General features: G+C 48.6%; 1 protein-coding gene across 4 annotated transcripts in view; it reads left to right on the plus strand.

Annotated features, from left to right (window-relative positions):
- The first annotated feature begins 7,076 nt into the window (after positions 1–7,076).
- Positions 7,077–27,636, plus strand: part of CCDC85A (coiled-coil domain containing 85A) — a 126,645-nt gene continuing 106,085 nt past the window's right edge. For all 4 annotated transcript variants that reach the window (XM_035110930.2, XM_035110932.2, XM_060273141.1 and 1 more), the window contains exons 1-2: positions 7,077–7,368; positions 13,561–14,494. In XM_035110930.2, coding sequence (XP_034966821.2) covers positions 7,090–7,368; positions 13,561–14,494 — 1,213 coding nt within the window. In that variant the 5' untranslated portion in view covers positions 7,077–7,089. The remainder of the gene's footprint in view (positions 7,369–13,560; positions 14,495–27,636) is intronic.

The raw sequence follows: 27,636 nt of genomic DNA on the forward strand, positions 1-27,636 counted from the left end.
TTCACCTTTGTTGTTGTTTAGTTGTTTAGTCGTGTCCGACTCTTCGTGACCCCATGGACCATAGCACGCCAGGCACTCCTGTCTTCCACTGCCTCCCACAGTTTGGTCAGACCCATGTTGGTAGCTTCGAGAACACTGTCCAACCATTTCGTCCTCTGTCGTCCCCTTCTCCTAGTGCCCTCAATCTTTCCCAACATCAGGGTCATTTCCAGGGAGTCTTTTCTTCTCATGAGGTGGCCAAAGTATTGTAGCCTCAGCTTCAAGATTTGTCCTTCCAGTGAGCACTCAGGGCTGATTTCCTTCAGAATGGATAGGTTTGATCTTCTTGCAGTCCACGGGACTCTCAAGAGTCTCCTCCAGCACCAGAATTCAAAAGCATCAATTCTTCGGCGACCAGCCTTCTTTATGGTGCAGCTCTCACTTCCATACATCACTACTGGGAAAACCATAGCTTTAACTGTACGGACCTTTGTTGGCAAGGTGATGTCTCTGCTTTTTAAGATGTTTTCTAGGTTTGTCATTGCTTTTCTCCCAAGAAGCAGGCGTCTTTTAATTTCGTGACTGCTGTCACCATCTGCAGTGATCAAGGAGCCCAGGAAAGTAAAATCTCTCACTGTTCGCCTTTAGTGTACATCAAAGTGCAAGTAGATAAATAGGTACCACTCCGGCGGGAAGGTAAATGGCATTTCCATGCGCTGCTCTGGTTCGCCAAAAGCGGCTTAGTCATGCTGGCCACGTGACCCGGAAGCTGTCTGCGGACAAACACCGGCTCCCTCAGCCTATAGAGTGAGATGAGTGCCACAACCCCAGAGTTGTCTGCGACTGGACCTAACGGTCAAGGGTACCGTTACCTTTACCTTTACCTTGACTACAACCCAAGGCCTATTGGAAACGACTTGCATATCTAATTTAGTTCAATCTTCTACCTACCCCTGGAGTAGCTTATTATGCCAAAGAAGAGGAGAAGGAGGAGGAGGAGGAGGAGGAGGAGGAGGAGGAGGAGGACAACAACTTGGAAAAAGAAATAATAATTATTATTTTTGCTGGTGATCACCTGATTTTTCAATAGCTCATTAAAAAGATGCAAGGCAAAAAGGTAAGCAAACTGTGATAGATATTAAGCTGTTTGAAGAAGCATCAACAGAGCCAGGAAGGGAGGAATTTACTGGCAATATACATTTTCCATTTTCCCCCCTGTTTTTTTTTTTTTTACTGGCAGTCAATAAATTTGCTGGCAATTGGCAAGTCACTTTTTGATGGTGTTATTGAGGATGTACCAGCAATCAGAGCCAAAACGAGTAACTTGCCCCAAATTTGCAAGTCTAATGCTGCCATTGGAGAAGATACTAAAATATGATTCCCTCCCCCCTTTCCCAAACCCTTGATTGCTTCTGTTCCGTTCATTTTCATCTTGGTATGCAACTGATAAAGTGTGACTTCGCAAATCTCAGCGGAATATCTTGGGAACAAAAGTGGATAATGACACAAACATGTATTATTTATAATATGCTGGGGATGTAGATATTTAAATAGAAGAAGGGGGGAATCAGCTTGCCAAAATCATGAGCAATAAAAGAAGTCCCAAATGAAGCCAAGCAAGAATCATAAATGAGAAGAAAATTAGTCTCTCTTTGGACAGGAAGGCTCAGAAAATGTTACAAAATTGTGAGCTGAGATGAAATTCACACAAGATTATCAACCTTGTATATCCAACATGCTTAAGTTTAATTAATGCATGAATGTGTTAAGACCATAGAGTAAGCTGTCCTGCCAGACTTAGCTACGTCACCCACCTCACCTTGGGAGAAAGGGTAATCAAGCCTTTGTTCTTCTGTTCAACCATGTGAACCCTACCAGTAAGGAGGTCTAAGCTGGACGCTCCAAGCTCAGACCGTGTGGCTTAACCAAACCATCCTTGTGTTTCTATACAAACAATTTTGAAACATTTACCACTTTGGAACCTAAGTTTTACTGCCTGTGTTTTCTTGCTGCTGTATGGAAAAGCACATGAATCTGACCTTTGAAGAGTGTGTAAGTAAACAATTTTTAATTTACCAAACATGTGATCTCTTTCTACGCAAAGGGGAAAGGGGAACTTTGGAAACTACTTAGATGGGGATATTTTAAAGGTCTAACAGCCTGTATTTCCACGCTTTACTTTGCTGCATTTTTTGTGATTTAAAATTTCTGCTGGGGTTCTCTCACCAAAGAGTACTTACCACCCAGCAGAATAACAAGAAAAGTGTAATTCCTCTCAGCAAAAAGGCAAATAAATGAATCAGCTCAGACAGGATTTTTTAAAATTTAAGGTCCTGGAATCTATTTTGAGGGATTCATTGCTTCCCACAATGAGCACACATATTTTTTCTTGCTGTTGCTGTGGGTTAAATAGGTTAAGCAGGTTTTTGAAAAACCGAAAGACCCTACAAAACCTGCTTCCCAGATGAATGCCAATGTCACAAGCGACAATACCTCTACCACAAGAAGTCCTCCTTCGGTTTGCTTTGGAATCCATCAAGAGACAGTTGTCTACCTATAGCTTCACCTTGCCTAAGATGCCTACTTTCTTGACAAAGATCCCATGACAGCTTCCATCAATCTCAGCATGTTGTTGGACTACAACTCCCATTATCTTCAAGCTCCAGCACGACCAATGCTTAAGGATGATGGGAGTTGTAGTCCAACATCTGGCTCATACCACATTGGCTATCTTGGCTTGTTATCCTTTATATTATATCCTTTGAATTCATATCCTTTGAATTATGGTGCTGGAGGAGACACTTGAGAGTCCCATGGACTGCAAGAAGATCAAACCTATCCATTCTTAAGGAAATCAGCCCTGAGTGCTCCCTGGAAGGACAGATTGTGAAGCTGAGGCTCCAATACTTTGGCCACCTCATGAGAAGAGAAGAATCATTGGAAAAGACCCTGATGTTGGGAAAGATTGAGGGCACTAGGAGAAGGGGACGACAGAGGACAAGATGGTTGGACAGTGTTCTCGAAGCTACCAACATGAGTTTGACCAAACTGCGGGAGGCAGTGCAAGACAGGAGTGCCTGGCGTGCTATGGTCCATGGGGTCACGAAGAGTCGGACACGACTAAACGACTAAACAACAACAATCCTTTATATAAAAGTTTTGCGACTGTACAGCACATGCTACCAACTAAGCAGAGATTTCATTTCACCTGCTGTAGCATTTCCCACTTCTTCAAAATACCCCCCCCCCCCGCCGCCAAAATACTCTTCTAAACAGGTACTAGAGGAAAACTACAGCATGGTATAATTGTTTGGGTGCTGGACTATGACCTTGGTGACCAGGGCTCAAATCTCCACTCAGTCACATGGAGATGAAGCACACGGGGTGACCCTAGGCCAGTCACAGTGTCTCAGCCTAACCTCCCTCACAGGGTTGTTGTGGAGATAAAACGGGGAGGAAGAGAACCATGTACACCAGCTTGAGCTCTTTGGGAGAAAGGTGGGAATGAAATGCAATAAAAATAAAAATTCTGCCTTGGCCAGACTATATCTGGAATACCGGGTCCAGTTCTGGGCACCACTGTGTGTTTGGGGCGGGGGGCAACCAAGATGATAAAAGGTGTAGAAACCAAGCCTTCTGAGGAACGGTGGAGGGAACTGGGTATGTTTAGCCTGGAAAAGAGGAGAGAAGAGGAAGAGTAGTAGCAGTAGTAGTAGTTTGGACTTGATATCTCACCTTTCACTCCCCTTAAAGGTAAAGGGACCCCTGACCATTAGGTCCAGTCGCGGACGACTCTGGGGTTGTGGCGCTCATCTCACTTTATTGGCCGAGGGAGCCGGCATACAGCTTCCAGGTCATGTGGCCAGCATGACTAAGCTGCTTCTGGTGAACCAGAGCAGTGCATGAAAATGCCGTTTACCTTCCCGCCGGAGCGGTACCTATTTATCTACTTGCACTTTGACGTGCTTTCGAACTGCTAGGTTGGCAGGAGTTGGGACCGAGCAACAGAAGCTCACCCCGTCGGGGGGATTCGAACCGCTGACCTTCTGATCGGCAAGCACTAGGCTCTGTGGTTTAACCCACAGTGCCACCCGTGTCCCTTCACTCCTCTTAAGGAGTATCAAAGCAACTAACAATCTCCTTTCTCTTCCTCCCCCACAACAAACACCTCTGTGAGGTGAGTGAGGCTGAGAGACTTCAGAGAAGTGTGACTAGCCCAAGGTCACCCAGCAGCTCCATGTGGAGGAGTGGGGAAGCAACGCGGTTCACCAGATTACAAGTCCACCGCTCTTAACCACTACACCATGCTTGCTCCCCAGCATGAGAGAGGGGATGGTAGCCATCATAGCTGCCAAGTTTTCCCTTTTCTCGCGAGGAAGCCTATTCAGCATAAGGGAAAATCCCTTTAAAAAAGGGATAACTTGGCAGCTATGGTAGCCATCTTCAAATATCTTAAGAGCTGTCACATGGAGGATGGAGCAAGCTTGTCTTCTGCTCTGGAGGGTAGGACTCGAACCAATTGCTTCAAGTTGCAAGGAAGACACTCCGACTAAACGTTCAGAAAAACGTTCTGACAGTAAGAGCTGTTCACCAGTGGAACCAGTGGAACAGACTCCCACAAGAGGTGATAGACTCTCCTTCCTTGGAGTTTTTTTTTTTTAATGGATACCCATCTGTCATGGATGCTTTAGCTGTCATTGACGGAGCAAACTTGTTTTCTCCTACTCCATAAACATGAATTTGTAAATCTGCCTGTGCTTGGCTTACCCTGAGCTTAAAAGCATGACCTTTCAAACACCTACATTTGGAGAGGATCCCTAACTTGGCAGAGAGAGAGAGAGAGAGAGAGAGAGAGAGAGAGAGAGAGAGAGAGAGAGAGAGAGGGAGACATGGGGGGCATCTGTCCCCCAAAATCAGGTAAATAGATTTAAAATTCTTAACTAACTGACCTACTGCTTGCAGATAAGTACTGTATTGGCCCGAATATAAGACACACCCGCAAATAAGCCGCAGTTTTAAAATTCAGGGCTTATTTGCAGGTGCACTACTGCCCTGAACAGGGGGCAGCCCGGACCGGCGCTCCGCTTCCCAATCCAGCGCCGGCACTCGGTTTTGAGCGCACTGCGTGCCTGCCTCTCAGTACTACCTCCCCAAACCTGCGCCGGCTGCCCCCTGCCCAGGGCGGTAGTTCTGGGAGGTGGGCACGCAAAGCTTGGTTCCAAATATAAGCCGCACTTTAACTTTTCAGTCAGAATTTGGGGAAAAAAGAGTGTGGCTTATATTCAAGCCAATATGGTAGGTTCTGCTCTCCCCCCCCCCCAAAAAAATCCTGGCTATGCCCACAGCATGGAGAGACAATATCTGAAATAAAACTGTAACAATACAGGACATTGAAATACTGTACAGGACAATCCTGTATTATGAAGGATAGGTGTCAAGCCCTAAATTCTGTAATTCTATGATTCAATTTTAGACGCGGCGCCTGTGCGCCACGCCCGCGAGGTGGCGCCTGTGAGCCGCGCCTCCCTCTCTCTCGCCCCCCCGCCCCCCCCGGCATCGCACGTGGTCCGCCACCTCCCCGCTGAAAAGCCTCGCGCCGCCTCACTTTCGCTCTCACTCTCACTCTCGCCCGGCCAACGTGGACCGCGCCGCGGGCGCAGCGCCTGCCCAGGGCGCCGGAGCAGACCTTTCCTGTGCCCAATGCGCGCTCTGGGCAGTCCGTGCCCCCGAGAGCGCCGCTCTGAGCGCCCGCAGGGAGCCGGTTGCGCAGCCTGAAGCGGGGCGAGGCCCGGCTTCCCGGGACGGGGGAGGAGGAAGAAGAGGAGGAGGAGGATGGCTGCCAGGGACGAGCCTAGTTGAGAAGCGGGCATCGCCCTTTCCTGAACTGCAACGGAGGAAGGAGAGGGCAGATCGGTGCCCCAGCGCACGGATTCTCCCGGAGCAACGTAGGGAGAGTCCGGTTCTCTCTCGGATCTGTGCCTTTCCCCCGCTTCTCCAGCCCCCGATCTCCAAAGCTGCGTTGCCCAGACTGGGGAGTGGGGCGCAAACTTGCCCTTGGTCCGCATCCTCACGTACAAAAGACCCGCGTGTCGCCTTCACGCGCTTGCTGCGTCCGGAGAGGGCGCGTGGGCGTGTTGCAGGATTTAACAGAAAGGCGACCTGCAGCTGGAAAGCAAGGGAAAGTCCTCGAGTCCTGTCCAGGGATCTAGCAAAGAGACTCGGATCCCGCCAATCCCGGATCCCTGCTTCCGAGGGAGGGAGCCGCGCGGTCTCGCGCCGGAACCGAATCGGAGCAACCCCTGAGTTTCGCGGAGCAGAAGGAAGAGAGGAGACACCCTCTCTGTGCCTCCTTTGGGAAAACAGGCTGGGAGGCGCTGGGTGAGCGACCCTTCTCCGCCCAACGGCGCCAAGGATCCTTTTGGGCGGCTCCACTTTGTTTGCAAAGTGCCGGACTTAGGAGGGGCGCGTGGACTCGCCCCACTCGTGATCGCGCCGCGTGGCTCGCAAGTTCGTAGGCGCGGATGGCACTGTGAAACTCCTTAGCGTGCACGGGTGTGTGTGTGTGTGTGTGTGTGTGTGTGTGTGTTTGTTTCTGTTGAATTTGGAAGATCCACTAAACTCTGAGGCTGAAGATTGCTGACTCGGAGGCGAAGCTGTGCGGTAACACCCCAACTCCTTGTTACAACCCCCCAGCCACACACACAACAAAGATTTTGCTGTTTTAAGACTCCCTCCGCGGGGTGCTGTTATAAACGCAGGCTCAACAAGAGAACCACCGGATCGGAGGATTGAAGATTCCTTATCTTCTGTCTCTCCCCACCTCTAAAATAATTTGCAAGGATGTCTTTTTACCACCAAGGGAGAGCCTCCTTCCTTCTGAACAAGCCACAATAGCTTGGGGGAAAGCACTCCCCTCCCACTTTGCTCTTTACTGCATTCCGAAGTCACTCCGATTTCTCGGAGAGGAACAGTCCCGACTGACTAAAGGCGTTGTTTTCGAGGATCCTCCGAGATCTGGGGTTTGAGGGTCTTGGTGGAATACAGAGTGCAACGACATTCCCCCCCCCATCCTAGGCAGGCGATCCCGGAGCCACTTGGGCCGCCGGCACCATGTCTAAGGTGGCGACTCCGTCCGGATCCGCACCTGGAGCCGGGGCGTCGGCGTCTGCCTCGTCGGCGCCCGGCTCGGAAAGTTGCGCGGCGGGTGTGGCCGAAGACCTCTCCAAGGTGTCGGACGAGGAGCTGCTCAAGTGGACCAAGGAGGAGCTCATCCGGAGCCTGCGCAAGGCGGAGTCGGAGAAAATGAGCGCCATGCTGGACCACAGCAATCTCATCCGCGAGGTCAACCGGCGCTTGCAGCTTCACCTGGGCGAGATCCGGGGACTCAAGGTACACACCTGGTGGGAGAGAGGGATGGAGAGGGGAGGCCCGGGAGGGAGTAGTCTAATTTCTGCCAGGTGTCTCTGAGGCAGGATGTTTCTGAATTCCCAGCTGTTGGGAATCACAGCTGGGGAGAAATATCTGGTTGGCCACTGGGAGAATATCCTGCATGAAGTTCCCTCCAAGAATTTTTAAAAATGTCTTTAGCTGGAGAATCCAAACGCATCTCTCTCTCACACACACACACACACACACTTGCTTCCCACTGGTAAGTTCTCCTTTTGAATTACTGTACTGAACAGCTTTCCACCAGGGAGATTCATCTGTCTCCCATTCTGTCGTCCCCAAAATCTGCCAGCTGAGATTGGTTTGCCTCATGCTAGTGTTGCGGTGAAAACAATGTTTCCTTGGTCTTAGATGCCAGCCCGCCCTCTCCAAAAAGAAACAAACAGTTATTGCCTTGATTGCTAGGACTCACAGAATCGTAGAGTTGGAAGGGAACCCTAGGGTCATCTAGTCCAACCCCCTGCAATTCAGGAATCCTGCCCACAGCTGTTCCTGGGTGGGCTTGAACCACCAACCTTCTGCTTAACAGCCAGGCACGCTGACCCATTGCGCCACAGAGGTGCCTCAGTCCCAGAGCCTGTGGAGTAAGGTTAATGTGTAACCTTTGAGCATGTGCAGAGTGCAATCAGCACTGAGTGATGGGTTAGGAACAGCTTAAGGTCACCCAAGCGAGGTTTATGGCTGAAGGAGGGATTTGAATGCTGGTCACCCAGGTCCTAGTCCATGACTCTAACCACTGTGCCACACTGCCTCCCAATGCATGTTGGAAAATGTCCCTTGGAGAATGTTCAAAGCTCAGGAGGTGATGTTCTAGCGCATTGGGGGCAGTGGCTGCCTGCATATGTCTCCCCTCCCTAATTTCTTGAATGCAAGTAGACCTAATGGAGGCTTCATTTCTTCTTCCCCTTCCCCCACCCCCAAAGGTGCTATTTCTTCCCACCATCTTCCTGGCCATCTTCTGTCCTTCAAAAACTGATTTTGGCATATCCCCTGGCACTCCTGTCTTCCACTGCCTCCCACAGTTTGGTCAGAGTCATGTTGGTAGCTCCGAGAACACTGTTCAACCATCTGCCGTCCCCTTCTCCTAGTGCCCTCAATCTTTCCCAACATCAGGGTCTTTTCCAGGGAGTCTTATCTTCTCATGAGGTGGCCAAAGTATTGGAGCCTCAGCTTCACGATCTGTCCTTCCAGTGAGCACTCAGGGCTGATTTCCTTCAGAATGGAGAGGTTTGATCTTCTTGCAGTCCATGGGACTCTCAAGAGTCTCCTCCAGCACCATGATTCAAAAGCATCAATTCTTTGGTGATCAGCCTTCTTTTATGGTCCAGCTCTCACTTCCATACATCACATATTACTTACCACCCTGCTATTCCTCCAGGGAACTTCTCTATCTGCCCCTTGCGTCAGTCTCTGCTATTTCCAGTCCAAAAAATGTCTGGAGGGAAAAAAACCAACAACCCCATGCCTGGTATTCTGAAGAGGTAACAGCCTGAGTCTGTATACAGCATTTTCCTGCTCTTATATGGTCCAGGATAGATGCATGGGACTAGACCTGCTTAGCCCCAGGAGCTGAAATGAGGCAGTGCAGTGTAGTGGTTTGATTCAGGTATCAGACAAAGCTGGGAATCCCAGATTTGAATCCCACTTCAGCTGTGAAGCTCATGGGGTTAACTTGGGCCAGACATTTTCTGGGTTGTTGAGAGGCTAAAGAAGGGGATTGTGTGTGTGTGTGTGTGTGTGTGTGTGTGTGGAGAACTATACGATGTCTTGATCTTTTGGGGGAAAGGATTCATAAACGTGAAGATGATGACAACAAGTACCTCTTATTTCTGCACTGTTTGAGAAAGATCCACCCAACCTGTGGTCCTCTGCAGTTTATGTTCCCTCAATACTTCCTTTCCATCCTATGGTGTTTAAGTCACGATTGAGTGGAGATAGCTCAGTCGGTAGAGCATAAGACTCTTAATCTCAGGGTTGTGCGTTTGAGCCCTACTTTGGGCAAACAATTCCTGTATTGCAGAGGGTTTGAATAGATCAGCGTTTCTCAACCACTGTTCCGCGGCACACTAGTGTGCCGCGAGACGCTGGCTGGTGTGCCGCGACGTGCGGCGACGAGAAGGGCGATTTGCATTGTCACGTGCCTGGCGGAAGCCAGCCGGGTCACGATGCGGGGTGAGCGCAGCTCTCAACAGCCACCACCACGGGAGGGTGGTTTTAGACAAACTTAAAGAAGCTGGCTGGATGAGCTCAACCTGAAACTTGCTGAGCAAAGGATTGTGCTGGCAGAGAAATCAGCGGCTTGTGAAGCCTTATTACAGGAGATTGCAACCAACACAGCAATTGGCAAGTGTTTCTTACAGTCATAATTATATAGTCAATATAGGGCGGCACAGAGTTAATTTTTTTAACTTTTTTAATGGTGGTGTGCCTCGTGATTTTTTTCATGGAACAAGTGTGCCTTGGCCCCCAAAAGGTTGAGAAACACTGGAATAGATGACCCTAGGGGTCCCTTCCAACTCTACAATTCTGTGATTGCCCTTACATACCACCTTTTCCTCCAGGGAGATCCAAGGTGCCGTACATGTTTTTCTCTCATCTCATTTAAACGGCACAACATCCCTGCGAGGTAGGTTAGCATGAGAGGCAGTGCCTGCCCCAAGGTCACGCGGTGAGCTTCATGGCCGAGTGGGGTTTTGAACCCTGCTCTTAACAGCACCTGCATGAATCCAGGAAAGGAACGGTGGTCCGCACCCGGGGAGACCACACCCCCACATCCCTCCCTTTGCCCCAGCACCTACACACCACCAGCTTTTTTGTAAAGCTCCCCCATGTGATCACCTGGAGAGAATTCTTGTGCGTTCTAGGCGATCAGGAGAGCACATGCCCAACTTGGATGTGTACACTTTAAGAAGACTTTGCAAAAAGAAAAGAAAAAGTTTGTTGCGCCCCACACGCTTGCCTCATTGGCTTTTAGCATTCCACAACTCACACCCTGTAATGGGCTTTTACAAGATTGCATTTTTGTCCTGATCTCCCCTCCTTGTTTCTTGCCTAGTCCTATCCAACTTCCCACCACATCTATTTAGGCTAGCTCCTCTGGGTGGGTTGTGCATGTGCGGCAAAAGAAAAAAAAGAAAAAACTCGTCCTAATTGCTTTGCAAATGGCTAGTGGATTGATGAGTTAATGGGCCGTATGGATTATTATGTGTTCTGTGCCCTAATGCAGTCCCCACTTGTCAAGAGAGGCAGAGGAGAAGAAACTGTGGAAAGGAAGGTGGAAAAAATATATCTTCACCCACCCACCCCCCAAAGCTCTTTCCGGGTGGTTATATTTAGTGACAGCCCCAGCTGACTATTGATCCAGCCAGCGGAGGAGGCATATAAAACTTTGAAATGATGCACTCAATTGACCTGGCGACAAGCGGGGCAGCTGGAAAGAGGAAGGGTGAACAAGGAACGGCTGCTGAACCTCACACTTGGGTCATTTCAGGAGACCTAGGAAGCCAAGCTAATGACCCATCTGAGCTCAGGAGTGCCTACACTGGCTGGCAGCAGCTCTCCAGAGTTTCAGAACCAGGGGGACCTTCCTAGTCCTTTCTGGAGATACCCTGGTCCTGAACCTGGGATGCTCTTCATGCAAGATGTTCTTCTGTAGGCTGTTTTTTTTTCACCTGCAAAGGGGGAAATATGGAGAATCTCTTGGAGTGAAAAAAGCAGCTTGGGGAGGGCAGTTCTGAACGGGAAAATTTCCTAAGGGTTAAATAGTCCATCTTCTGGATCACAGTAGGGGAGGAAAACATTACATTCCCCCCTCCACACCTGCTGTGACCCTGATTTTTATTAGCTTCCCTCCTGTCGATGCCATTTTAAAAGACCTTCACACTAAAGGCTAAGGGGTCAGCAATTTTTTTTAGCTGCAGGCCGGTCCGCTGTCTCTCAGACATTGTGGCGGGCCAGAGAAGTGGCACCCGGGGGAGGGGGAGCTGGAAAAAGAGGCGAGGGGGGCAAGTAGCCGCCCTCCCCTCCCTCCCCAGCCCCAGCTGCTGTGCTTACTTTCCCAGGGGCCGCCGCCGCCACCGCTTCTTGTGGGTAGGCAGAGTGAGCTCGTCCGCTGCGCTCTCTGGCCCACAGGAGCACCAGGGTGGTAACGGCGGAGGGAAGATGAGCGGTGCGAAAGGGCTGGCTCCGGAGAGGGGCTGCTTAAAATGGTGCTCAGCCAGCTCAGCCCACCCCCTTCCTCCTCTAGGCAGGGCGGGGAGAAGCCAGGAGGAGGGAGGGAGGAGGTGCCGCCGCCGCCGTGTGTGTGAGGGAGAGGGGGGGGAAATGGAATGGCGCAGGAAAAAAATGGCGCAGTCCGAACGAACAGAATTCCCACGCCGATCCACGGACAGGCTGCAGGCCGGATCCTGAAGGCAATTGGGCCTGGTCCGGCCCACGGGCCTTAGTTTGCTGACCCCTGGGCTAAGGCATATTTAACATCACTAACACCAAGGTTCAATCCCCATGTTGGACAACTGCATATTCCTGCATTGCATGGGGTTGGACTAGATTAGGCATCCCCAAACTGCGGCCCTCCAGAGGTTTTGGCCTACAACTCCCATGATCCCTAGCTAACAGGACCAGTGGTCGGGGAAGATGGGAATTGTAGTCCAAAACATCTGGAGGGCCGAAGTTTGGGGATGCCTGGACTAGATGAACCTCAGAGTCCCTTCCAACTCTACAATTCTATGATTCTGCTTTTGCTGCAAGTCTTGGCCGCACTCCCTGTGCAGAAAGGAACTGTATCCTAACCACACTTTCCTGGGAGTAAGCTTAATTGAATTCAAAAGGGATTAGTTATGAGTAGATGAAAGCTAGTTTTGTGCTGAAAGTCAGGCTCCCAGCTCCCTATAGTACTGTACACCGATTTTAATAGATCTACTTTTGAGTATAACTTGGTGGGATACTCAGAAGGTAAGCCAGGCTCTCTTGCAGTTTGCACATTGTGCTTGGTTTCTCCCCCTCCTCACTGGAGTCTTGAAAGGTTTGGGCCCTGTTTGATAGAAGAGAAAAAAAGAGGGATTAGCCTCATTTCCTACCTCTGACTCTCCTGATATTGTTCTTTCTCTTAGAGAAAAAAAGGTAGATAGCATAAGATTTATTTAACTCTGTATCTGGAAGACAGCCTAAATCTGTTCCTCTACCCGTTTTACAAGGAAGATAGCGTTTTATCACCCACTGATGATTCTTCCTGGAATTCTTTCTCCAAAAGGATAGTCATTGGTATTTTTTTAAAAAATAAACCTTGACTGTACTGAGTTTGCGTTGGCCCAAAATATATTTCTGCAATAAAGGCCAGTGGTCTGAAACTTGAGAGGAACTGTAAAGATGGACTATCCTGACTTTTTTGTTTGGAAGATGTAGTAGAACTTCCTCTGGAGTGATTCTCGCACACTGGTGGCCCAGTTTTGTTGGATTGTGTTTTAATGTATTTGATATTTGATGTTAGCCGCCCTGAGCACGGTCTTGGCCGGGGAGGGCGGAGTATAAATAAAATTTTACTTACTTTCTTACAGATGTCAAGGAAATAAACAACTATCTAACTTTTAGAAGACATCTGAAGGCAACCCTGTATTGGGAAATGTCTAATGATAAAACAAATGTCTCATGTTTTACCACTTTTTTATGTGTTGTAAGCCGCCCAGAGTGGCTGGGGAAACCCAGCCAGATAGGCGGAGTATAAATACTACTATTATTATAAATATTATTATTATTATGTTAAAGGTGCATTTGCATTTGCACGACTGGATGCCTTTATCTGCCCCAGTTGCAATTAAACATGTCTCTCCTGTATCAGTCTTTACAGCCACAGCAGGGCTGTAATTCTCCAACGGTTTGACTTCACCCCTGAAGGCACACTCTTCCACTGTCTCTTGAGACAGATGGATGCCAACAGCAGCAACAGTTCAGGGTGGACTAGATGATCCTTGGGGTCCCTTCCATCTCTATGGTTCTGTGTGGGAGGGAATGGCAGGAGGAAGAGTTTGTAATACAAGCTTCAGCTTGTTTCCCATGAGACATGGATGTTGATCAGACGAGAGTCTTCCCCTTGCTAACCTATTGCTTTCTCTCTCTGCTTCTCTCTCCCTTTTGAAGGACATCAACCAGAAACTGCAGGAGGACAACCAGGAGCTGCGAGACCTTTGCTGCTTCTTAGACGACGACCGGCAGAAAGGCAAGAAGGTTTCCCGCGAGTGGCAGAGGCTCGGCCGGTACAGCGCGGGCGTCATGCACAAGGAGGTGTCCCTGTACCTGCAGAAGCTGAAGGAGCTGGAAGTTAGGCAGGAGGAGGTGGTGAAGGAGAACCTGGAGCTGAAGGAGCTCTGCGTCCTGCTGGACGAGGAGAAGGGCGGTGTTGCCGGTTGCCGAAACTCGATTGACAGCCAGGCCAGCCTCTGCCAGCTTAACGCCACGAGCGCCTTTATCAGGGATGTCGGTGACGGCAGCAGCACCTCCAGCACCGGCAGCACAGACAGCCCCGACCACCACAAGCACCACCCGAACTCGAGCCCTGAGCACCTCCAGAAGGTGAGGAGCGAGGGGAGTCCCGAGCATCAGAAACACCGCAGCGCCAGCCCCGAACACCTCCACAAACCCCGCGGCTCCGGCAGCCCCGATCACCAGAAGCACCTGAAAGGACCCAGCCCGGAGCATCACAAGACTCTCGGAAAGGGGGCTGTGGAGCAGCAGAAGCACAGCTGCAGCAGCCCGGAAACGCTGCCGAAGCACTTGTTGAGCGGCAGCCCTGAACATTTTCAGAAACACAGGCGTGGCAGCAGCCCGGAGCACCAGAAGCACAGCGCTGGCGGTGGCAGCCCCGAACTTCTCCACAAACACGCTCTGAGCGGGAGCTCTGAGCACCTCCCGAAAGTGAGGGGGACCAGCCCCGAACATCTCAAGCAGCACTATGGTGGAAGCCCGGACCATCTGAAGCACTTGGGGGGCAGCAGCAGCAGAGAAGGCACCTTACGGAGGCCGGTGACAGATGACCTGTCCCCACATCACCGAGGCCTCTACAATGGGATGAATGGTGAGTACATGTTATTTTATTTTATTGCAATGATGATGTCAAAGGGTCAATCTTTCCTCTTTGCGTGTGTGCAAATTATGGACGCATCAAGGTTGGGGGAAGGCGCCCATTTCTGTACGTACATGATGGAAGGCTTCTTGCGCAGCGCGAAGCAGGAATCGCAGCCAAGGCTCCAGTCACACACCCACCCCCCAGTGATGATTCAGTTGCTAAGTATGGGCGAAGTTGATGGATGCCTTGCCGTAACAGGCTGCACAACAGTTGTATCTCCTGGGCTTTTGCGCAGAAGCATCTTGCCTGTACAAAGAGGCATTGAAATATGGGATTCCTCCAGGCTGGAGCTAATGTACTGTGAGTGCACATAGGCTAGATATGGAATGGAGAGAAAAGGCTGGATGGGGAGAAGCCTCCTTTTCATAGCGGGGATGGAGGGCATCTGTGTAGCTTTTAATTCATTACGGCTGCTGTCTTCTGGCATAGGGTTGCTTCCAGGGGACATTCAAAACATAGCGTCAAGGACTTCACTGAACCTGGCCTTTCCAAAGGCCAGTGCAGGAGTTTCCTTGGTGTCCACAAATTGCAATCTTCGTTGGAGTTTGCTTGGCCTTTTCCACTAATGAGCGAATCGTTCCTCATGGGCTTTTCTCCTGCTGCCATATCTTAGTGAAAGAAGGATTTTAGAGCAGGGGGTAGACAATGCATTGCCTTCCAGATGTTGTTGGACTCCAACTCCCAACCCCCGCCAGCCTTCATGGTCAGTAGTCAGGAATAGGGATGGATGGGTCGGCTAGTGTTGGTTCTCTGTCTATTTCTCTCTCTCTCTCTTTCCAATCTTCAATTCAGTTCTCTACATTTCTGCAGCAATTTGTGTGTTGCTTTTAAAGTCTGAATGAAAACCCATCAGCATCGAAGTGCGAACTTCTCCTAATACACCCACTGATGTATGCAATTTTGACCAATGTATGTATTTTGTTGTTGTTGCAATGAATAACAATGCTTTTTTGTATGTTGATTTCACTAACATAGTTATTACTATTTAGAAGACATTTGAAGGCAACCCTGTTTAGGGAATTTTTAAATATTTGATGAATTACTTCTTTGGTTGGAAGCTGCCCAGAGTGGTTGGGGAAACCCAGCCTGGTGGGCAGGGTATAAATAATAAATTGTTATTGTTATTATCCACACCCCCCCTCTCATATTTACACTTTTGTAAACATTGGTTGGAGAATTGCATTACAAACTTCAGAGAAGTGTGAATTTCAAAGGATAGCTGTGTTTCAACTCTAAGGGCAAATTAAGTAAGTTTGCCTGTACGTAATGGTGACCTGAATCGAATTTCTCCCGCACCCCTGGTCAGGAATGATGAGAGCTGTCACCTAGCACCACCTAGAGGGCACCACGTTGGGTATCTCTGCCATTAGAAGCATCACATTCTCAAATTGAGCCACAATTCTGAATCCCAAAACTGCCCATGCATTGTACCTTTGCCTTCTTAAAGGGGACATTTCAACAGTCTTGCAGTCTTTGTCCTCCACTTAAGGTTACCTACTTGGCGAATGTTTACTCGCTTCATCTTAATTGCTTTTTCCTGGGATTCTCTGCAAAGAAACAAAAGCAGATTCCTTTGACATTTAGCTCTTTCGATGCAGTTTGCGACAGTAGGCTGACATTTTAACAGATGTTTCTGGGATGCACGTCTAGTCTCAGTTGACGGAGAAGCCGATCAGGCTCTCAACTGCTGTGCAGTTGATTTTAAGCTCAAATAATTTCCTAAGAGTGCAGTTGGCGTTCACGTCTTGGATGGTGATCCAGTGACTTGTAGGCTCTGGGGTACATCTGAGGAAGGATCTTGACGTTGTCGTGATGGTTCCACCAGGGTAAAAAAAATGAGATTGGTGGTAGCAGCCCAGGAATCTGTCTTTGTAGAATTGGGATCTTACTGGGAACCTACAAATCTTCCCATTTTGAAGGGTGAGAGTGTGGAATGCCATGTATAGTTTAACCTCTGGAACTTGCTGCTGCAGGAGGCAGTGGTGGCCACCTTACTTGTTGTTGTTGTTGTTTAGTCGTTTAGTTGTGTCAGACTCTTCATGACCCCATGGACCAGAGCACACCAGGCACTCCTGTCTTCCACTGCCTCCCACAGTTTGGTCAAACTCATGTTGGTAGCTTCGAGAACACTGTCCAACCATCTCGTCCTCTGTCGCCCCATTCTCCTAGTGCCAATCAGATGCTCTGCTGATGAACTTTGAGTTCACAGTGGGATCCCTGAAGGCAGACTTAGTTCCAGATATATACATGTGGATCTACCCCATATGGGGATAATCCCAGTGTCCTCTGTTGGAAAGCCAACAGGGCATTTCTAGCTAAAAAGCTGCTCTAACGATGGAGGAAGTCAAGTGTGCTGTGTGCCTTGTCCTTTTGTTACCTGAACAGGTAAGGTCACGCCCACCTCTAGTCACATGCAAAGGAAGTATGTTCCAGCCCGGAGGAAACAGGAAGTTTTCAACTGGCTGGACCAAACCTTCCCCTGCATGTCCATTCTAGGAAAACAAGGAATGTTGTACTTGACTGCTTCTTATGTATCACATCCCACACTTTGTCTGTTCTTCCTTCCAAGCTGTAACACATAGTAATGAACAGGCCTGGTATGGCTTTATTCTCATGGGTGTTAACTTCGCCCTTCCTCCCTCTGCATTTACCCTGGAAAAGAGGAGAGACGATGGGCACCTTCAAATATCTAAAGCAGGGCTCAGCAAGGTTTACCTCGCCTGGGCCAGTTCGCGCCGTGGAAGTGATTCCCCGCACCGTGCTGTGCCGGTTTAGCGCAGCGCGTGGGAACTCGCCGAGCAGGTGGCTCGTTTCGGGGGCAGCTCATGGGCTGGTTAAATGACCCCCGTGAGCTGCTTGTGGCCCATGGGCCTTAGGTTGCCTACCCCTCATCTAAAGGGTTGTGTTTTCTTCTGCTCCGGAGGGTAGGACCTGAACCAATGGCTTCAAGTTTCACAAAAGGAGATTCCGATCAAATATACAGGATAACTTTCTAACAGTAGGAGCTTTTTGACAGTGGAACAGTCTCCCTCTGGAGGTTGTGGACTCTTCTCCCTTGGAGGTTTTTAAGCAGGGGTTGGGCGACCATCTGCCATGGATGCTTTAGCTGAGATTCCTGTATTGCAGGGGGTTGACTAGAATAGATGGTGCTTAATTCCCTTCCAGCTCTACGATTCTATGGTTTCGGCCTTTCCCCAAGTGGCTGTGTGGGATGGAGAAAGACGCGATGTGCTTATGTCACATCACTTGCTTCCATTATTGGTGTAGGGCTAACACCTACTTCTTTCCCCCAGGAACCATTATGTGGGTCATTCCACTCTGGGATGATTCACAAAAACCAGGGGGGATGCTTCAGTACAGCCTAACAGCTATGAATTAATAGACCGTGTGTGCTCATGAGGCATTCTTCAATAGTTTTATTCCAAACGTCTAATTTTATAACTCCTTTGTTTGACTGAGAGTCTGGCTCCATTTCCTTGCCATTTCCCTTTTTCTCTTTCTCTTTTTGCATTTATGGGGAATATCAAAGGCTGTCGACTGCCACTTCTTGCTCCCCCTTGAGGTTCTTAATGAGCAGAAGCAAAAGTGCTGACTCTCTCTCTCTCTCTCTCTCTCTCTCTCTCTCTCTCTCTCTCTCTCTCTCTCTCTGGCACTGTAATGTTGGAGGTGTGATAGATTGGGAACTGAGACCAGACCTTCAGAGCTCCGGCATTCATTTAAAAAAGGTAGCAGGGAGAAGAAAGGGAAATAAATGTGTGTGTTAAATGAGAGTGAATTATACCAGAATTATACCAGAATGAATTATACCAGAAAGATATGGAGGTCTCGTACACCCCAGGTAGTGTGGTTGCTGACCTTGAGCCAGACATCTTGGAGAGTGAAGTCAAATGGGCCTTAGAAAGCACTGCTAATAACAAGGCCAGTGGAAGTGATGATATTCCAGCTGAACTATTTAAAATTTTAAAAGATGATGCTGTTAAGGTGCTACACCCAATATGCCAGCAAGTTTGGAAAACTCAGCAATGGCCAGAGGATTGGAGAAGATCAGTCTACATCCCAATTCCAAAGAAGGGCAGTGCCAAAGAATGCTCCAGCTACCGCACAATTGCGCTCATTTCACACGCTAGCAAGGTTATGCTTAAAATTCTACAAGGCAGGCTTAGGCAGTATGTGGACCGAGAACTCCCAGAAGTGCAAGCTGGATTTCGAAAGGGCAGAGGAACCAGAGACCAAATAGCAAACATGCGCTGGATTATGGAGAAAGCTAGAGAGTTCCAGAAAAACGTCTACTTCTGCTTCATTGACTATGCAAAAGCCTTTGACTGTGTCGACCACAGCAAACTATGGCAAGTTCTTAAAGAAATGGGAGTGCCTGATCACCTCATCTGTCTCCTGAGAAATCTCTATGTGGGACAAGAAGCTACAGTTAGAACTGGATATGGAACAACTGATTGGTTCAAAATTGGGAAAGGAGTACGACAAGGTTGTATATTGTCTCCCTGCTTATTTAACTTATATGCAGAATTCATCATGCGAAAGGCTGGACTAGATGAATCCCAAGCCGGAATTAAGATTGCCGGAAGAAATATCAACAACCTCAGATATGCAGATGACACAACCTTGATGGCAGAAAGCGAGGAGGAATTAAAGAACCTTTTAATGAGGGTGAAAGAGGAGAGCGCAAAATATGGTCTGAAGCTCAACATCAAAAAAACCAAGATCATGGCCACTGGTCCCATCACCTCCTGGCAAATAGAAGGGGAAGAAATGGAGGCAGTGAGAGATTTTACTTTCTTGGGCTCCTTGATCACTGCAGATGGTGACAGCAGTCACGAAATTAAAAGACGCCTGCTTCTTGGGAGAAAAGCAATGACAAACCTAGACAGCATCTTAAAAAGCAGAGATATCACCTTGCCGACAAAGGTCCGTATAGTTAAAGCTATGGTTTTCCCAGTAGTGATGTATGGAAGTGAGAGCTGGACCATAAAGAAGGCTGATCGCCGAAGAATTGATGCTTTTGAATTATGGTGCTGGAGGAGACTCTTGAGAGTCCCATGGACTGCAAGAAGATCAAACCTATCCATTCTTAAGGAAATCAGCCCTGAGTGCTCCCTGGAAGGACAGATCGTGAAGCTCAGGCTCCAATACTTTGGCCACCTCATGAGAAGAGAAGAATCCTTGGAAAAGACCCTGATGTTGGGAAAGATTGAGGGCACTAGGAGAAGGGGACGACAGAGGACAAGATGGTTGGACAGTGTTCTTGAAGCTACGAACATGAGTTTGACCAAATTGCGGGAGGCAGTGCAAGACAGGAGTGCCTGGCGTGCTATGGTCCATGGGGTCACGAAGAGTCGGACACGACTAAACGACTAAACAACAACAACAAATGAGAGAGCTCCTAACGATTGGGAAGAGCGGTGGCTGAACTCTCCATCCTTGGAGGTGTTTTTTTAAATAATTTTTTTATTTGATTTTCCAAAATAGACAAAAAGAAAAGAAAGAATAAACTTACATGGAAAGATCATACAAATTCCACGTATCAAGATTAATCTGAATCTCCTGACTTCCCCCCATCCCATCCATGGGTCCTCTAAATTCTATTTGCAACTGCATATCAATACGTCTCCAATTTTTCATCTTCCTAAATTATCTGTACTTTCTATTACATTGCAAGTGTATTTAGAATCCTGCTAATGTTTTGACCCGTTTGCAATGATTTTGTATATACATTATAAACATTTCCCATTGCTTTTTAAAAATTTCTCGTCTTCTTGGTTCCTGTGCTTCCCAGTTAATTTTGCCATTTCGGGAAACAGTCCATCAACTTGATTTGCCATCCTTGGAGGTTTTTAAGCAGAGGTTGGATGGCCGTCCGTCATGGATGCTTTTGTTGAGCTTCCTGCATTGCAAGGGGTTAGACTAGATGACCCTTGGGGGTCCCTTCCAGCTCTACGATTCTGTGATTCTATGAACACATGCTCTCCTGGAGAGTAGGGTGCGGGAACTACAAGGGAATACAAGTGACGTCTGCAACAAATTGTTGCAGTGCACCACCCCCTCCTAAAAGGATTCCATCTGTTCAGGGCTGCAGTCAACTGTTCCCTCCAAGCAGGGCACTCATCCCCCCCCCCACAGACACCCATCCCACCTTTGTCTTAAGGTACCTGGTTCCCAAGTTAGTGCGCTAAAGCAGGGATGGGGAATCTGCTGCCTTTTGATGTTGTTTGAACTTCAGCTGTTGTCAGCCCCAACCAGTATGCCCAGTGGTCAGGGATCATGGGTGTCTGGAATCCAGCAAGCTCTGGAAGGCCACAGATTAAAATTGGTGCTTTATCTTGAGATCGGAAGTAGACCAGGAAGCACGGCTGTTGACTGAAAACCGGTGAGATCACTTCCCCGTGCCAGTCCTTAATCCAGTGGCTGCATTTTGAACCGGCTGACATTTCTGAGCAGTCTTGCAAAGACAGACCCGTGCAACAATGTGAGAGGCAGTGTGCCTGTAGATACCTTTGGGTATTGTCAGGGTTGTTGCGACTACTCTTGAGTAACGACCCTCCACATGCTTGTCTTTCAGAAGTTTTTTATTAGTGCACATTATTTACAGTGAAGTGAGCTGCTGCTTTCATGTCTCATCAGTCCGAATCAGAATCCGGCACTGCCCCCTTTCGTGATCTGGACCAACATAAGAGTTGCGGGACTGCGAATCTCCTCCCTCTTCTCCTCCTCCTTAATTCGGGGGGGGGGGGAAAGGTCTGTGGCCCATCTGAGTCCCATCCTCTCTTTCCTCCTCCCTCTCTTCCTGCATGAGGAGCAGTGGCTCTTGGATGTTGCCAGAGCTCTGGCACTCCCTCTCTGTCTCCTGACCTTCCCCTTCCGACCCTTCGCTTTCATTACTGCTGGGAGATGGGCTGCTCCTGATGGGGGGAGGGGCTGTTCCCTATAAGCCCTCCCCCTTACAGGTATCAAATGTTTAAAGGAAAAGGGAGCAAGCTTTTTTCTCCTCCTTCTCCTGCTCCGGAAGGTAGGACTTGAACCAATGGTTTCAAGTTAGAAGAACGGAGATTACGACTAAACAACAGGAAGAACTTTCTGACAGTGAGAACTCTTTGACAGTGGAACAGGCTCCCTCAAGAGATGGTGGACTGTTCATCCTTGGAGGTTTCTAAGCAGAGGTTGGATGGCCAACTGTCATGGATGCTTTAGTTGAGATTCCTCGGGTCCCTTCCAACTCTGCAGTTCTAGGATTCTATACTAGTTGATGGAAACCAGAGGAAGGGAATGTGCTGTTGTGCTCAGGTCCTGCTAGCCCAGGGGTCCCAAACTAAGGCCCGGGGGCCGGATGCGGCCCAATCGCCTTCTAAATCCGGCCCGCGGACTATCCAGGAATCAGCATGTTTTTACATGAGTAGAATGTGTCCTTTTATTTCAAATGCATCTCTGGGTTATTTGTGGGGCATAGGAATTCGTTCATATTTTTTTCCAAAATATAGTCTGGCCCCCCACAAGGTCTGAGGGACAGTGGACTGGCCGCCTGCTGAAAAAGTTTGCTGACCCCTGTGCTAGTCTGTTTCCCACAGGCATGTGGTCAGCCACTGTAAGAACAGGTTGCTGGACCTGATGAGTCATTGGCCTGATCAACAACAACAACAACAACAATAATAATAATATTTAGACCCTGACCATCTGGTTGGGTTTCCCCAGCCACTCTGGGCGGCTCCCAACAGAATATTAAAAACACAATAAGACATTAAACATTAAAAACTTCCCTAAACAGGGTTGCCTTCAGAGGTCTTTTAAAAGCCAGATAAAGTGGGACCTGTGGTTACAGATGCTTCAGGTTACAGACTCCGCTAGCCCAGAAATAGTACCTCGGGTTAAGAACTTTACTTCAGGATGAGAACAGAAATCGCGCGGGTGCAATAGGAGCCCCCATTAGCCAAAGTGGTACCTCAGGTTAAGAACAGTTTCAGGTTCAGAATGGACCTCCGGAACGTATTAAGTTCTTAACCCGAGGTACCACTGTAGTTCTTTATTTCCTTGACATCTGATAGGAGGGCGTTCTACTGGGCGGGCACCACCACTGAGAAGACCCTCTGCCTGGTTCCCTGTAACCTCACTTCTCACAGTGATGGAACCGCCAGAAGGCCCTCGGCGCTGGACCTCAGTGTCCGGGCTGAATGATGGGGGTGGAGATGCTCCTTCAGGTATACTGGGCTGAAGTAGTTTAGGGCTTTAAAGGTCAGCACCAACACCTTGAATTGTGCTCGGAAATGTACTGGGATGCAATGTAGGTCTTTCAGGACTGGTGTTATGTAGTCTCAGTGGCCGCTTCGTCACCAATGTGGCTGCCGCATTCTGGGTTAATTGAAGTTTCCAGGTCACCTTCAAAGGTAGCCCTACATAGAGCGCATTGCAGTAGTCTGAGCAGGAGATAACCAGAGCATGCATCACTCTGGAGAGACAGAGGGCCTACTCTAGTGTTCAGTCCAAAGCTGAGCATGGATATCTGTGGTCACCAGACTCTCTTAGCCTGAGAGGGTAGTTCCCATGATTGGGACCCCATATGGCCTCATCCTTTGCATATTTACTCAAAACTAAGTCATGCTGTTTCCAGTGGGACTCACACTCTGGTAAACATGGTTTTTGTTTTGTTTTTGTTTTACCACCAGATTTGCACCACGTATTGTTTCCCTAAAGCTATTGCTCCCTGAGCTGCCTGGCATTGCCACGAGTTGAAAGGCTAGCGCGTGGCAGGAATGATAGGATGGTTACTTTAAGAGCCAAGCTGGGCTTCTGGCTCATAAGCTGTCAGGACCAGGAGGCGAAACTTTCTCTGGCAAAAATAAAAAATAAAAAAGAATAATTGTCCAGTAGCACCTAAGAGACCAACTAAGTTTGTTCTTGGTATTGTAGCCTTATTAGCTACTAAGGGTTCTTAAGTTGTGCCCAGGCAGGGACAGAGACAGTCAATAACGACACCGGGGGTTGAGTTCCATTCAGAGAAAGAGTTTAATTCTTAAATTTAAGAGACTCTTGGTGATCAGCTCATGACAAGAGTAAAGAAACACAAATTTGCAAAGCTTCTCATACACTTCTTGGGCTCCTTTCCCCCTCCTCTGTAAATGTGCGCATGCAAGGGAGTCACCGGTTACAAGTCCATATAAGGATCTTCCTGTGTCTGGTTCTTCTTGTAAACACATGCTGACTCATGCTACCCCGGTAGCATCCTCAAGCAGCCTTGAGTGGGGGGCTTGAGTCCCTGACTATCTTGCCTCTTGTGCCTGATATATGCGTCCTTTCCTGGTGTAGACCTTGAGCATCTCCTGATGCAGACTGCAGGCCTTGTGCTCTCTGGGAGGCCATCCTGTCTAGCTATTGAATGTTTTCATTACACTTTAACACAGAGACACAGAGGCACTAAAAGCATTTTAAGGAGAAAAACATCCTAGGAATATGGGGGCTAAGCCACATAATCAGAATTATACAATGCAGGTAATGCAAACCATAGGATCAGATTTAGCTCAAAAATACAATTAGCAAATCTCTCTCCACAGTATAAGCCTTCGTGTGCATGCACACTTCTTGAAGTGCGTCAGACCAACACGGCTACCTACCTTTCTCTGGCAAGATGCAAGAACTTAACGTCCGAGTAAGCGCTATGGGAGGAAAAAGCTCCTTGGCTGAAGAACTTGGTCGGGAAGCACTGCTGAGGAGCGAGGAAGATCTGTCATAGGCGCAATGCCCAATGGGGAGCTTTTTAATGGTTAGATAATGTTTCTGAATGTAAGGAAAGCGTAAGAACATAAGAACCTTCTGGTCCACTATCTCGTTCTCCAAGCTGAATTCAAGCCGAATACAATTCACACCATTACAGTAGTCTGACAATTCAAGGCTTGATCTGTATTTAAACATCTTGTACTTGGATTTGTGATCTTGCCAGGGAACGTGGCCAACTGACTTAAATGGAGCAAAGCCCACTTAATAGACTGTAGCCTTCGCTTTTAAAATAGGAAGCTGTTTTCTGGTGGGGTGGTTTGCCAGACACGGAGCACTCTGAGAAGACGAAATAGAGTGTTTCCCCTTTGCAGTTAGCGATCTGTCACCACACAGCGTCGGAATTTCTACAGAAAAAGCAGGTTTTCCAAGAACACTTGAGAATGCCAAAGGCTGCACAATGCTCTTGTGAGAAGCTGCATTTGCAGCACTTCAGTATGTTAAATTGCAAAGTATTTTTTTTTGGGGGGGGGTTGGCCATCTGCAAAGATAGAAAAGAAAATAGAGAAAAGCTTGTTCTCGCTGTCCTTGGGCCTCACTGGCATTTTTGACACTCAGTGTCCTGATGATATAACAGTAACCTTGTTTTCAGTATATAATATAACAGTTTATAATATAACAGATGATATAACAGTAACCTTGTTTCCATGTACATGTGCTTAGAATTGCAGTAGCCTGATTGCCTTATGGCAGGGGTTGCCAGCACGGTACGCTCCTTAGGATGTGGATTCTGCTTCCTGTCATTGCTAACCATTGGCTATGCTGGCTGATCCTCATGGGAGTCAGGAATCCTGGAACTTCTGGAGGGCACTGCCTTGGCTGTCCCTGCCATAGACAGCCTAGTAGTCTGGTAAGGAGGGTTTGGCAGTGTTAGAAACTCAGATATATAAGCTAGGTGCCAAATGGCTCTCTCTACCAAGACATGCCAAAATGGAATGTCTTTAGAATTCTATCCGCTATACAGGGCCGGCCCTACGTGTAGGTTGGGTGGCGCAGGGCACCATGGCGCCGGCCCACCAGGAGGGCGCTGCGAGCTGCGCCCGCCCGCTGGCCGGCCGGTCCGCTGCGCGCTGCGCCCACCCACCCACCGCGCTGGGAAATGGGGCGGGAGGGCGCTGGAGAGATCGCGCTGTGCCTGCCCGCCCACCCACCGTGCTGGGAAACTGGGCAGGAGGGCGCTGGGCAGGAGGGCCCTGCCGCTATATTCCATCTTCGCAATCGGAGTTAATTTCTGGAACCAGAATGCTTTTTCTGTGCAGCCTGAGCCTGAGCAGTCACTATTGAGAAAAACAGGTTGGAAGAGGTCAATATATATGTGGACTTTCCCTGGATCAAGTGTCTTTTCTTCCTAAAGTTCTCAAAGCTCTTAACATAGCTCATGGTTGTCATCTGAACTAGCTCGATGTTTAACTGAGAATCAATCACATCATTAAAAAATAAGACTTTAGAGCCATCTTGCCCCCAAATGGCAACTAGACATTCCGTTTTGGCGACGGTAACCTTTGGAGCTTAGCTTATATATCTGAGTTTCTAACACTGACCTGGAGATGCTGGGGATTGTACTTCCAATCTTTTTTTGCCCTTGACTTAGAAGAGACAGTCTAGGCGGCTCCTCCTTACGCCTGCTCTGTCCTTCCCCAGTTTCTCCTGCTTTTCATTTCTTTCTGAGCACCCTCTCCTGTGGCAGCTTTCCTGAGCAGCTGGACTTTACAGCTGGCTTGACAGCCAGGAAATGTTGCCTGCACATTCCAGCCTTGCCTGCACCGCCATCTGTTCCTTGGCATTCAAACCTGCTGGTTAACCTTGTTGTATCTGGTTCAGGAAGCACCAAATCAGTCCCGAGAACATTGCAAACGAATCGAGAGCTTGGCATCTGAAAGCCAAGGCTAACCAAAGCCAAATTGGGCAAGGACCTTAAGCGCCATCCCCTGATATATGAAAGCGCTGGATTTCCCAGAGGCTCTTGGCCCAGAAGAGCTCACCACACATTTTTTGTTTTTTAAAGCCAGTGGAATCAAAGTATTCTCAGCCATCCTTGCTTCTTCAGACTACTAGTTCTTCTTCTTCTTCTTCTTCTTCTTCTTCTTCTTCTTCTTCTTCTTCTTCTTCTTCTTCTTCTTCTTCTTCTCCTCCTCCTCCTCCTCCTCCTCCTCCTCCTCCTCCTCCTCTTCCTTCTCCTTCTCCTTCTCCTTCTCCTTCTATCACTTGTAGCCGAGTAAGATTGTCTTCCAAAACAGGGTTTTAGAAGTGAGTCTGTAAGTGACTGTGGAGGCCAGTTCTGGATCCACACATCCTTCCCCAGTGGGGACGTTGGTTTCCGGGTAGGAGTTGATCACGGTGTGGATTTGCCAAATGTGCATTCCTCTTAGCACGTTTATCACTTTCATCCTGAGCTGAAACATCTTCAAAGTCCATGACACCTTTGGTAAGGTGGTTCTCCAATTGGAGCGCTTGCAGGCCTGTGTTTCCCAGTTGTTGGTATTTATACTACATTTTTAAAGATTTGTTTGAGAGCATTTAAACCTCTTTTGTTGACCACCAGCATTACACTTTCCATTTTTAAGTTCAGAATAGAGTAGTTGCTTTGGAATGCAATAACCAGGCATCTGTACAACATGACCAGTCCAACGAACATTGGTTTGCCAACATATAGAACTGGAAACAAGAATTTGTCACTTGATTCCCCCCCCCATACAAATTGGAGTTGGGTGAACAAACTCGATGGGGTTGAGGTCTTTACAGTCCTCCCAGTGTCTGCTGGGATGGGGCTCAGACCCACCCCCACCAAATCTTCAGGGGGGGGGCAGAGGAGTCCTGGTGGGATGTTGCCTCGGGCTGTGCTAGATCAAGAGACGCCAGTGTGAATGTCGCATCAGGAAGAGGCATGGCTGGCCTCTCCCAATGCAACAGTTGTCATGTGTACAATGTGCAACATGTTGGGTGCAACTAGGCGCCTGTATCTGGAGTGGAGTCCCTAAGACGGTTGGATGGTGCCTTGTATGCTGTCTTCTGGCAACTCTTGCTGGTGTCAAACGTATTGCTGTGCTTTCCTTTTGGACCACATCAGTGAGGTCGGGAGAGGGGTCTTGTCGTCTGGGTAGACCAGGACTTCCACGCACCCTGCCCAGGCTTCTGCCCCGTGGGGGTCACTTCGGTGCTGTAATGCCGTGGTTTGACTTCACCCCCGGAGGCACACTCCATTATCTCTTGAGGCAGATGGACGCTAGCAACAACAACCAGTCAACCAACACATGTATACACACACACACACACACACACACACACACACTAATGGGGCCACACCCCTGTTTGTTTCA

The sequence above is a fragment of the Zootoca vivipara genome, chromosome 3 (genome assembly GCF_963506605.1).
Source record: "Zootoca vivipara chromosome 3, rZooViv1.1, whole genome shotgun sequence".
NCBI lineage: Eukaryota > Metazoa > Chordata > Lepidosauria > Squamata > Lacertidae > Zootoca > Zootoca vivipara.